This window comes from Oncorhynchus mykiss, chromosome 1 (genome assembly GCF_057628025.1).
Source record: "Oncorhynchus mykiss isolate SJ-2025 chromosome 1, ASM5762802v1, whole genome shotgun sequence".
Taxonomy (NCBI): Eukaryota; Metazoa; Chordata; class Actinopteri; order Salmoniformes; family Salmonidae; genus Oncorhynchus; species Oncorhynchus mykiss.
In genome coordinates this window covers 75,382,463-75,395,822 of record NC_143022.1, presented here as the reverse complement: position 1 = coordinate 75,395,822, position 13,360 = coordinate 75,382,463, and the positions used below count along the sequence as shown (strand labels likewise).

Genomic DNA, 13,360 nt, shown 5'->3' with positions numbered 1-13,360 from the left:
TTTAGGGCCTTCCTCTGACACCGCCTGGTGTAGAGGTCCTGGATGGCAGGCAGCTTAGCGTCAATGATGTACTGGGCCGTACGCACTACCCTCTATAGTGCCTTGCGGTCGGAGGCCGAGCAATTGCCGTACCAAGCAGTGATGCAACCAGCTGCTCTCGATGTTGCAGCTGTAGAACCTTTTGAGGATATCAGGACCCATGCCAAATCTTATTTGTTTCCTGAGGGGGAATAGGCTTTGTTGTGCCCTCTTCACGACTGTCTTGGTGTGTTTGGGCCATTCTAGTTTGTTGAACAATATTCTCTGGTCTGATGAAATCAAGATTGAACTCTTTGGCCTGAATGCCAAGCGTCACGTCTGGAGGAAACCTGGCACCATCCCTACGGTGAAGCATGGTGGTGGCAGCATCATGCTGTGGGGATGTTTTTCAGCGGTAGGGATTTGGAAACTAGCCACGATCGAGGCAAAGATGAATGGAGCAAAGTACATAGAGATCCTTGATGAAAACCTGCTCCAGAGTGCTCAGGACCTCAGACTGGGAGGAAGGTTAAACTTCCAACAGGATCACGACCCTAAGCATTCAGCCAAGACAATGCAGGAGTGGCTTTGGGACAAGTCTTTGAATGTCATTGAGGGGCCCAGCCAGGGCCTGGACTTGAACCTAATCGAACATCTTTGGAGAGACCTAAAAATAGCTGTGCAGCAACGCTCCCCATCCAACCTGACAGAGCTTGAGAGGATCTACAGAGAAGAATGTGAGAAGCTCCCCAAATACAGGTGTGCCAAGCTTGTAGTGTCATACCCAAGAAGACTCGAGGCTGTAATCACTGCCAAAGGTGCTTCAACAAAGCACTGAGTAAAGGATCTGAATACTTATGTAAATGTGATATTTCCATGTTTAATACATTTGCAAACATTTCTAACAACCTGTTTTTGCTTTGTCATTATGGGGTATTGTGTGTAGATTTATGAGGGGAAAAAAACATTTAATGCAGTTTAGAATAAGGTTGTAACGTAACAACACGTGGAAAAAGTCAAGGGGTCTGAATACATTCCTAATGCACTGTACGTCAGTGAAGACCATCTCTTCCCATAGAAGACACCCTATTTCTCTCTATACTCAACCAAGGACCTCCAACATATACTATCTGAATACAACCTCATTAATACTAGACTAGTTGTTCTCTGGCTTACTACTTAGCTACATCAACCTTGGTGGTTGACTAGCTAGGCTAGTTAGGTTGCTAGCCTTGCTAGCAGGCAAACATAACTAACTTTAGCTGGCTGGCTGGCTGGCTGGCTGGCTGGCTGGCTATGATAACTGCATGTGCCGGTGACATTCTTTGATAATTTGATAGCATTATGTATTTCCAAAATGTTGGTTTATTTTAACGTAGTGGTAAACTAGGTGTTGAAAGCAACTGGCTGACTCATGCAGTGCTAACGTAACGTTAGCATGCTCGTAGAGATAACGCTGGCAGGCTAGTTTGCTAGCAACCTTGCAAGCTGATTTGTAACAATAAATTCATAAATTATTTGCTTGTAAATTGGCTGAAAATTGAAACCAGTAGTCATGAGTGCAAAAGTCATACATTCAAAGCTTTTTCTGGTGGAGTTTACATTATAAGGAATAGGCTGGCTTTCTGGGTCTTCCCTATTACGTCCCAAACGACAATGTTTTTTCTGCTATGACTCCGGCATTCTGACCAGTTTTATGTAATAACTCAAAAAATAGAAAAGTGAGGTGTATTTTTGCATTGGGACTTTCTAATGCAAATCCACATGTTACATGTCGTTAGGTTTATGCTACCTACCCTTTAAGGAAAGTGATTCTGCTTTTTTGGTCTTCGGCCTATACCAAGGACGGTGATTTTGAGTTTCTTATGTTTCATTATGATTACACCCTTAGTTTTGTTTGGGGCTGATGAAAAAACAGCCATTTTGTACAAATTATTCTCTTTTCTATGTGTGTCCTTTTGGAGTAGGTGTGATTATTGGAACACTGCTATATCAATATGGTTCTTTCTAGAATATCAAGACAGCTGGAACGCTTGATAGGAATACTAAGGCCTTTCAAACTCCATGAGAGAACAGCTAGTGTTGCCATAGTTTTTCTAAAACGCAATTGTTATCTTTAGAGTTGATAAGCCCATGGATGTTAAATAAAAAGCCGGACCCACAGGGAAATCTACCCATTAGTCGCTCCACACCCAGAAGACCATCTCTATAAATCGCTCCCCCTTCCCTAGCCCCAAGCCGTCTCTCCCTGGTTCCCCCTGCCCAGCACTATAAATACTGGGGTGTAGCATAACAGTGAGTGACAGCCGTACATAAGAAATCTCTTAAACAGCATATTTTTGGTCTTAAAACCTGTTAGGGATGATGCGAATTCTCGCAGCGTTTCGCAACTTTTTGTTAAAAATCGTGCAACATTTCAACGTCCTGCTACTCATGCCAGGAATATAGTATATGCATATAATAATAACAAAAGTAAAACAAAATAAGTAACCAATTCAGACCTTAACAATTATGTTAGCAGACTTGAAGAGTACGGGTGGGTAATGAAAAAAAAAAAGATATGACATATGTACGCCTTAATGCCTAAACAGTCAAAAATAGGAGCTGCAGGATCCATATATTGTCCATTGTTCATTAATTGGCATTGTGTCGTCACTATGTAAATGTCCTGCACCATAGTCAATATAATTAATTATAAGTTCAATGCTCAACAAAAACAGTAATATTGTTCCTTGTACACAAACATGAGTTTGTAATCTCATCATTGTCTTATGCTGAGGGCAGCATCATAGCTACAGGCTCGGCTGCATGATTGTGAATAATGAGCCTGTGAACCACACATTGAATCTATGGGAATGATTTTCGATAGGTGGTCTTTTCCAGTTTTTCCACTTTGGTTGAATAGGTATCCACTTAAGCAATGAGCACTGCCAATTATTAATTTACCGGTTTTAATTATAAATCGGGGGCAGAGGTAATCTCCTCACAAACAATATCTCGTATAGTAGCAGCTTTTTTAAAATATTTATTTTTAAAAATGGGGGGGGGGGGGGTGTAGATCAGCTTTAATACTGGCTTCCATCAACGTAATTGTCTGCATCATTTCCAATAACCAACATATTTTCTTGTAAATATACACTATCGTTCAAAAGTTTGGGGTCTAACTGGCAACTTCATTAAATAGTACCCGATAAACACCAATCTCAGTGTCAACAGCGAAGAGGGAAATCCGCGATGCTGGCCTTCTAGGCAGAGTTCCTCTGCCCAGTGTCTGTGTTTTTTTGCCAATCTTAATCTTTTATTTTTGTTGGCCAGTCGGAGATATGGCTTTTTCTTTGCAACTCTGCCTAGAAGGCTAGCATCCTGGAGTCGCCTCTTCACTGTTGACATTGAGACTGGTGAGACTATTTAATGAAGCTGCCAGTTGAGGACATATAAGGCGTCTGTTTCTCAAACTAGACACTATAATGTACTTGTCCTATTACTCAGTTGTGCACCGGGGCCTCCCACTTCTCTTTCTATTCTGGTTAGGGCCAGTTTGCGCTGTTCTGTGAAGGGAGTAGGTCACAGCGTTGTACGAGATCTTCAGTTTCTTGGCAATTTCTCGCATGGAATAGCCTTCATTATTCAGAACAAGAATAGACTGTCAAGTTTCAGGAGAAAGGTCTTTGTTTTTGGCCATTTTGAGCCTGTAATCGAACAAAGAAATTATGAGGCTCCAGGATACTCAACTTGTCTAAAGAAGGTCAGTTTTATTGCTCTTTTAATCAGAAAAACAGTTTTCATATGTGCTAACATAATTGCGAAAGGGTTTTATAATGATCAATTAGACTTTTAAAATGATAAACCTGGATTAGTTAACACAACGTGCCACTGGAACACAGGAGTGATGGTTGCTGATAATGGGCCTCTGTACGCCTACGTAGATATCCCATTAAAAATCAGCTGTTTCCAGCTACAATAGAAATGTACAACCTTAACAATGTCTACATTGTATTTCTGATCAAATTTATGTTATTTTAATGGACAAGGACATTTCTAATTGACCCCAAACTTTTGAACGGTGTTGTATATATATATATTTTTAAATACATTTTCCTTTATTTTCCCCTAACCCTACCACCCCTCCTCTAATTGGAGTAAACTAATGGACAACAACACTTAGGCTTCTACTTCAAGCTTATACATTTTACGGAAATATTATATTTGACAATAGTTACCTTTTGTTTGTTTTTAGTCCCAGCCTTCAGCTACCCTCAACCCCTCCCATCTATCTCTTTAGACCATCCAGTTTTGATTTCTATTTGCCATATATTTTCCAACTGTGCTGTTTTGCAAAAGTTCTCAACCTGCAGTTGAAGTCAGAAGTTTACATACACCTGAGCCAAATAAATTTAAACTCAACTCCTGACTTTTAATCCTAGAAAAAAATTCCCTGTCAGTTAGGATCACCACTTTATGATTGATTTGCACTTTTCGCACCAAAGTATGTTCATCTCTAGGAGACAGAACGTGTCTCCTTCCTGAGCGGTATGACGGCTGCGTGATCCCATAGTGTTTATACTTGCATACTATTGTTTCTACAGATGAGCGTGTTACCTTCTGGCATTTGGAAATTTCTTCCAAGGATGAATCAGACTTGTGGAGGTCTACAATTGTTTTGGCTGATTTATTTGGATTTTCCCATGATGTCAAGCAAAGAGGCACTGAGATTGAAGGTAGGCATTGAAAAACATCCACAGGTACACCTCCAATTGACTCAAATGATGTCAATTAGCCTATCAGAAGCTTCTAAAGCCATGACATCATTTTCTGGCATTTTCCAAGCTGTTAAAAGGCACAGTCAACTTAGTTTATGTAAACTTCTGACCAACTGGAATTGTGATACAGTGAATTATAAGTCAAATAATCCATCTGTAAACAATTGTTGGAAAGATTATTTGGTTGAAAAACAAGTTTTAATGACTCCAACCTAAGTGTATGTAAACTTCCGACAACTGTATACACATTTTATGGACACAGTATAGTTTACATTAGTTATTTTATTTTATTTTCATTGACACACTTCAACTGCACTCTACCCCTCCCATTCTATTGGTTGCAAGGATTTTGTAGAATACATTAAAATAGAAAAACTTTTCTGTATCAGTTGGTAAACCATGCACCATGGTCTGGTGTTGAGAGCCACCGTGTTCCCAGAGTTGAATTGGGGAAGAACCATTTCCAGCTGCTGGAGCGTCATAGACCTGCTACTTATTTCTAGTCACACAATGAATGTCCCACACCTAATAGGATGTTTTGTATTGACAAGTTTTAGGAAATACAGTGCCTTGCGAAAGTATTCGGCCCCCTTGAACTTTGCGACCTTTTGCCACATTTCAGGCTTCAAACATAAAGATATAAAACTATTTTTTTGTGAAGAATCAACAACAAGTGGGACACAATCATGAAGTGGAACAACATTTATTGGATATTTCAAACTTTAACAAATCAAAAACTGAAAAATTGGGCGTGCAAAATTATTCAGCCCCTTTACTTTCAGTGCAGCAAACTCTCCAGAAGTTCAGTGAGGATCTCTGAATGATCCAATGTTGACCTAAATGACTAATGATGATAAATACAATCCACCTGTGTGTAATCAAGTCTCCGTATAAATGCACCTGCACTGTGATAGTCTCAGAGGTCCGTTAAAAGCGCAGAGAGCATCATGAAGAACAAGGAACACACCAGGCAGGTCCGAGATACTGTTGTGAAGAAGTTTAAAGCCGGATTTGGATACAAAAAGATTTCCCAAGCTTTAAACATCCCAAGGAGCACTGTGCAAGCGATAATATTGAAATGGAAGGAGTATCAGACCACTGCAAATCTACCAAGACCTGGCCGTCCCTCTAAACTTTCAGCTCATACAAGGAGAAGACTGATCAGAGATGCAGCCAAGAGGCCCATGATCACTCTGGATGAACTGCAGAGATCTACAGCTGAGGTGGGAGACTCTGTCCATAGGACAACAATCAGTCGTATATTGCACAAATCTGGCCTTTATGGAAGAGTGGCAAGAAGAAAGCCATTTCTTAAAGATATCCATAAAAAGTGTTGTTTAAAGTTTGCCACAAGCCACCTGGGAGACACACCAAACATGTGGAAGAAGGTGCTCTGGTCAGATGAAACCAAAATTTAACTTTTTGGCAACAATGCAAAACGTTATGTTTGGCGTAAAAGCAACACAGCTCATCACCCTGAACATACCATCCCCACGGTCAAACATGGTGGTGGCAGCATCATGGTTTGGGCCTGCTTTTCTTCAGCAGGGACAGGGAAGATGGTTAAAATTGATGGGAAGATGGATGGAGCCAAATACAGGACCATTCTGGAAGAAAACCTGATGGAGTCTGCAAAAGACCTGAGACTGGGACGGAGATTTGTCTTCCAACAAGACAATGATCCAAAACATAAAGCAAAATCTACAATGGAATGTTTCAAAAATAAACATATCCAGGTGTTAGAATGGCCAAGTCAAAGTCCAGACCTGAATCCAATCGAGAATCTGTGGAAAGAACTGAAAACTGCTGTTCAAATGCTCTCCATCCAACCTCACTGAGCTCGAGCTGTTTTGCAAGGAGGAATGGGAAAAAATTTCAGTCTCTCGATGTGCAAAACTGATAGACATACCCCAAGCGACTTACAGCTGTAATCGCAGCAAAAGGTGGCGCTACAAAGTATTAACTTAAGGGGGCTGAATAATTTTGCACGCCCAATTTTTCAGTTTTTTAATTCTTAAAAAAGTTTGAAATATCCAATAAATGTCATTCCACTTCATGATTGTGTCCCACTTGTTGTTGATTCTTCACAAAAAAATACAGTTTTATATCTTTATGTTTGAAGCCTGAAATATGGCAAAAGGTCGCAAAGTTCAAGGGGTCCGAATACTTTCGCAAGGCACTGTAAGTCTGTTAGTCATTATAATTTGCAAAAGAAAGCCGCGAAAAGACCACACGTTTCAATGCATGCCACCGGATCCAGAAGGTTTGTCTTTTATTGCAAATGTTTACAATTCTACATGTGAGGTTATAGTTGGACAAAACAAAAAAAAGAACAATAATAAAATGTAACAAAAATAATCTGACGAGTTGATGCAGAATTCCTTACTATGAATGAGCTGATTGAGTTTTCATTAAACTTGCTTTAGAGATTTTAAGGAAAGACACCTAGTCTGACATTATAAGCATTCATCTCTACCATCTCTTACTCTTCAAGCCAAGCTACATAGCGTGTGAATAAGGTTCCTTGAAGTTAACCCCCTCATCCTTCCTACATGGCTAAATGGTCCATTTTAATGCAGGGACGCCATTTTAGAAACAGATGGCACGTGGATTTCACTAGTGATGTCATAGTTTCCGAGGAATGTCCATTGTGACAATAGCACAACTGTAGTACTTTTCTGTTTGTCATATCTCCACCATTAAGCCAGTGTAGAGACATATAACGAGTGCTGCTTATATCTGCTCACTTAGCCTGTGGTTCAGTATATTTTCTATCTTAGCATCATCGAAGAACAAGAGTCAAAAGCAATAGCTCATTCAACAGTGGTATAGGCTACATTTCACCAACCAAACATACGTTTCATAATTTCATTCCCAGTTTGATAAGTTGAACAGTGGTACACACTCAGACATTAACCCTTGCCAGTACAGTAGGGTCAATGCTGAAACATGGGCTTATATTGTAGTTATACTGAGTGGGCCACAGTCACTAAAAACAGGAAATGACATAAGGTAACAGAATACCTGTTCATACAAAATTCATCACATTCATCATGTATTACACTCATTCATTCACTCAACTAACACATTGTTCAGCTCCAGCTCTTTCTGACGAGGTTAAAATGAAAGAAAAACAGTTTTAAAAACTATGTAAAAGTGTAAAAATCACCTTTCAACATAAAAATACTGTTTGTTCCATTTTACATTTATCCCCAGACATTCTGATCAATATCCATAAATGCAGATACTTGATCGGAAAACAATACGACAAACATGTAGAGAAACATAATGCCTTTAGTGTCTTATACACACACAGTGGTCTGGGAAAATAAGTGTGGAAAACCTCTTCTCCTGGTATACAAAAGTGCCTCAGATGGGCCAAAGTCAGTGGTCATAGGCCCGTCTGTAGTGTTTTTAAAATCCTTCATGTGGTTTGGTCTCAACGTTTCTTCACGTGATTGTTGGCCTCTCCTTGTACGGTCCTATTAAATAAAGCCTGTGTGGATCTGCATCTCAATCTTCCCCAATATTACTTCACAGATCAGAGCAGATGAAGGAGAGAAGATGAGGAGAGGTATTGGACCAATGAGATGCAGCCAGTGTCCATGCCTCCTGATATATTTACAGTTCAGGATTGACAAGGGGTCTAAGCCAGGCTTCTCTGTCTGGGCTTAATTCTTGGGTAAAGCTGTTGAGAAAGCAGACACACAAACACCTTTATAGATACATTGGAACACTAGCAACCAGTCAACATCTTAATGGAAAGTTATTCAGTAAAAATGTTAACTTGACGAAACGCAGTTCTGACACAGTGCAACTCACCCCCAGAAGGTTCCGAGGGATGTACCCCTCCGTGTCGCCCGTGCCCGCCCACCACCACTCGGTCTCGTCCTCGTCTTCTCGGCGGACGATGGTCATGCAGTCTCCCTCATGGAACGCCAGCTCATCAGAATTGTCATTGCTGTAGTCCCACAGGCCGTACACCACGCCCCTGTTCATGATGCCCATCTTCTCCTGCACACCTGGAGGAAAGAGGAGACCGGGTGTTAGCGGAGCAAGAACACGCACAGAAATATACACACAAACGCCAAATGCAGATGACACCTACAGGTGTGCATCCAAATACACCATCACTAGTACAGTATCATCAACAACCACACTGCCCACTGTCTCTTCAATGCAAAGAGAAACAGAGACTTTCCCCTGACATAACACTCGAGGCTATTTTTACCAGTAGCTGTTGAACTACTGACCGTAGAGGAACTGGGAGCACTGGGTGTATCCCTCCTCCATCTCCTCACACTTATCCGCTGCCGTCTGCATGTCACTGTAGGTCATAGCAAACACCGCCGCTCCGGACTCCACCAGGAACTTACACACCTGCACGTTATTACAGGAGGCCGCGCAGTGCAGCGGAGTCCTGAGAGAGAGAGGTAGAAAGAGAAAGGAAGAAAAAAACAAAGCATACATTCAAAAATACTTTCAAGTTCGACGTGTCAGACTCCCTCGCTGGCTTGAGTCAGAATCAGAGCTGTTGGTAGCGTCCACTCACCAGCCATCGCTGTCGGCTGCGTTGACGTTGACACCAAACTGGACCAGGAACTTGACGATCTCTGTGTGTCCGGCACAGACTGCGTTGTGGAGGGCTGTGATCCCCTCATCATTGGGCAGACTAGGGTCCTCCACCTGAGACAGGAGAGAGAGGTGGATCTTTACAACTCACTTCACAAACACATTATTTTACACAATACACACTCGGTACAAATTATCATCAGCTAACAGCTAAGACTACAAAACGTTAAGACTAAACTTTTTGAGTACGATGGTTTACCAGCTACCATGCTAACCTGCCATTACACTCTTCACTACACACAAGCACTTGTAAACACTGTTCCTCTGTAAAAGTCTTAAAAAAAAGAAATAAAAATAACTTAGAGGTCCAGGAAATATGATACGGTATTCACTACAGTATCTATACATCCAGAAATGTTACCTCGTAGATGATCCTCTGGACCAGATCAAACTCTCCCTCCAGAGAGGAGTCCAGGAGCAGGGCCAAGGGGTTAAACTTCACCCTCATGCTGTGGTCGATCCTCTCGGAGCCGGTCTTACGCAGGTTGGTCCTCTTCCCCTAGTACAGACACACGGAGAGGAGTACACTTTTTACACAACATCACACCTAGGTGATATCACACAGCCACGATGACACGCCCTCACGAGGAAGTGTCTGAGGGTGTTCGCTAGTGCTCTGTCTGGATGGATTTGATTTGTGCACGTCTGTGTTTGTCGCATAGAACAATCTACTCGCTGGTCATATAAATGGGTTCCAATCCACAAAATATTAAGAAACTGGATGCAATGCATAAACGATTCGAATGAACATCCAGAGTATCTTTTGAATGAATACAGTATCTACTCAAGATTGAAGGGACCTGTTCCCTCTGCAACTAGACCAATACTGACCTGACTAACAGAGCCAAACCAGTCATGAAACAAACTGAGGTTTTCCTAAACATCCCGATTATTACACAACCAGATGATAAGCTATTACTGGCCACATGAAAGAAATGGCCCTTTTTTGGGTCTTAACAGCTGTCCATTGGGTTTAGCGGCAGAGAGCAAGGACTGGGAGGCAAAAATGGGTCAGACCACTCATCAACACTCCAAAGGGTAGGACCCCACTGACAAACCTGCCTGTATGGGATCAACAATGGAATGCAGCTTGTTGTTTACTTACAGGGCAGAAAATAACCAAAGCTCATTTCAATGTCAGCTTTGGACGAGGGAATGTGAATGCTTACTGAAATGCAGCCATTTCAATGTCAGCTTTGGACGAGGGAATGTGAATGCTTACTGAAATGCAGCCATTTTATGTCAGATTAGGACATAATGAACAGGTTCCACTTTCTACAAAACTTGATCAGGATTACTGTGCTTATATAACCTGTGAGAGGGTGGAGGGTAGCTAGCCAGGGCGAGATGAGGTCAACGGAGGTGAACTTGTACTGTACAACCTGAACAGTCAGGACAACCCCATGAGACAACCCCAAGTGAGGCACATACAGTACTGTAGAGTACAGTACAGTTGGCTATTGTTAATATGGCTTAGGACTGTGATGTTAAAGCTATTTGCAGCAAGTAGAAAGGTTGTGTCTGATTGTGGGCTGGTGTTTATGGGTGTCATGGAAGGTACTTAAAATGAGGTTCCTTACCGGTGGCAATGTGACCTGTCCTGTGACCTCCGGTGCCTGCATGCTGAAGGTGTCCTCCCCCAGGATCTCCTGCTCAGCCCCGCTGGGGTAAGGTGGTGGAGGGTAGGGGGGGAATTCTTCCATGAAACTCTCTGGAGGAGGTTGCAGGCTGGGTGGGCTGGGCTCCTCCATGCCTGGAGCAGCAGGGGGCGGTGGGGGGAACCAGGGCTGGTCAGGTCGAGGGGCAGGGTGGGGTGGATGGGGAGGGGGCGTGAACTCCTCTCTGTCTCCCTCTGGGATGGCTGGTGGGGTAGTCTGCTCTGTTGGGGGTGGGAGGTGGTGGTTAGGGGTGGGAGGAGGGACGTCACGCACCTCCAGTTTCACACTTCCCGGTTGGCTGCTCTCCCCAACAATCTGGGCACCTGGAACACCAGGCAACGCCCCTCCCGCATCCTTTACAGCCTCGGGTGTGGTGGGCGTGGTGAGGATGGTCTCCATGGCAGCCAGCGTGGTCTTCTGATAAAGCAGCTTCTGGATGTTGGGCCCTGCGGGGCCCTCGGGCTCTGTGATGGAGCTGCGTTTCTTCAGGGGCCGTGGGGCGTTGTACAGCTTCTTCCTGAGGGCCTCCAGGTCACCGTCACTCTGATGGCGGTAGGGGTTGGAGATGAAGGGCAGCAGCTTGGTGGGGCTGAGGGGACGGGGGGTGCGCTCTGTCTCCCCCTGCTGGCCCTCGGTGGGGGGGCCCTGTTGTGCCCCGTGGTCCACCTCAGAAGGCTGGTCTGGGGAGTGCCGCTGCTCGCTGTATGGGTTCTCTGGTTGCTGGGGGCCACCACCGGAGATCACAGGCTTACCGTACACTACACACAGAGAGTAGGTCAGACTTTAAAGTGGTCTTTGAAGATACCATCAACTAGACAACCTATTTTCCTGCTGGTACACAACACTCCAGGACAAGGATTGGAGAAAATATAACGTTTCAATCTATTGTTGTTGAGGCAGGCAACACACAGCTTAGAATGTTTATAGTGGGAGTAGCCTACGTGAGGATGTGTGTTTGAGGATGAGAGCTGTAACAGAAGGTGGTTCTCCTGACTGCATGGCTGAGCACTGGTGTGTCACCATGCGTCAGCCAGGTCAGGTTGGTGGATTTGACTTGAGGGAGATCCACAGGGCAGGGATGACACGTGCACCCTGGCCTTATGGACTCTTAGTGAAGTCTCTAAGTACACTAAATACCTCACTTTTACAAATTAGGACACAGCCACTGTCAGAAAGACCCAAGAGCTTCTTCTGATCATGTGACCTGACCAGGAAAAACTAGGGAAAACTCTTGTTATATCATATCATCTTATCATAACTAGGACCACACATTTTTCCTGGCCACTGCAGACTCCAGAGAGTTCATGTCCTCTGCTTCACTTTAGTCAGACATATCTGCGTATGTGCAACCCGTTAACACTAACAGGGTGACGAGGAGGATTGCTTTAATGATTCATTTATCGGTTGCCATGCCTCAGGGATTATTATCTTTAATTAGATTCACTAACTGCAGCTTGTTCTGAGTCAGGACCCTCTCCGCTGGCTAAATGAATCACTGTACTCTCCTAGGTACATAGCATAGGACTGACGTCAGCCTGCTTTAAAGTCTCTGTTAGGAGTTCATCTACCAGTCAGTGTAGAACTAAGAAAATAACAAGAGCAGACAACACTGTTTCTAGTACACTGGTATTCAGTGAAATGCTTTGGAGCCATGGTTCACATACTGGCCTTGATTGGCAAAGTCACATTGCGAAATCAATCCTCTTCATTCATTCTTTAGAGAAATAGACAAATGTCTCCAGACAGACGGTAGTCCAGATACAGTCAACAGGAAATGAAGAGGAACCAGAAGGTAGTCTTACCACTGACAAATCCGTTGCCTCGGCTCTGGCTCCTGTTGAGAGACCCCTGTATGGCCGGTGGGTAGGGCTTGCCTGGGGTGGGCTGCTGAGTGTACATGGAGTAGATGGAGCTGGCTGCCAGGGTCTGGGGCTTGCTCAGGTCCTTAGGCAGCTCTGGTGTGAAGGGTCTTACGGTGGCTGCCAGAGGGGGGTCCTGCTTGGAGGGCAGGGGCAGGGTCTGGCTCTGGGAGGGGGGCAGTGGGACGCGGGCCTTGGCCGCCTCCTGGGGGTGCTGTTGCTGGCTGGGGGGCTTGGCCTTGGGGAAGGTACCGGTGTTGAGGCCTGGCTTGCCATAGGGGGCGCAACTGGGGGCTTTGGGTTTGCTGGCGACAGGTGGGGGCACCTTGACTGCAGCTTTAGGAGCAGACTGGAGAAAGGAGTAGACAGAGGAGCTGGTTAGATGAAAGATAGGTACTCACACCGTACACACACACACACACACCGTACACAC

General features: G+C 43.9%; 1 protein-coding gene across 6 annotated transcripts in view; it reads right to left on the bottom strand.

Annotated features, from left to right (window-relative positions):
* Positions 1-7,026: 7,026 nt before the first annotated feature.
* The window catches only part of tp53bp2a (tumor protein p53 binding protein, 2a), a 51,876-nt gene continuing 45,542 nt past the window's right edge, over positions 7,027-13,360 (bottom strand). For all 6 annotated transcript variants that reach the window (XM_021610871.3, XM_021610856.3, XM_021610879.3 and 3 more), the window contains 7 exons: positions 12,871-13,276; positions 10,991-11,826; positions 9,772-9,909; positions 9,331-9,464; positions 9,032-9,198; positions 8,601-8,800; positions 7,027-8,466 (listed from right to left, as the gene is read on the bottom strand). In XM_021610871.3, coding sequence (XP_021466546.3) covers positions 8,425-8,466; positions 8,601-8,800; positions 9,032-9,198; positions 9,331-9,464; positions 9,772-9,909; positions 10,991-11,826; positions 12,871-13,276 — 1,923 coding nt within the window. In that variant the 3' untranslated portion in view covers positions 7,027-8,424. The remainder of the gene's footprint in view (positions 8,467-8,600; positions 8,801-9,031; positions 9,199-9,330; positions 9,465-9,771; positions 9,910-10,990; positions 11,827-12,870; positions 13,277-13,360) is intronic.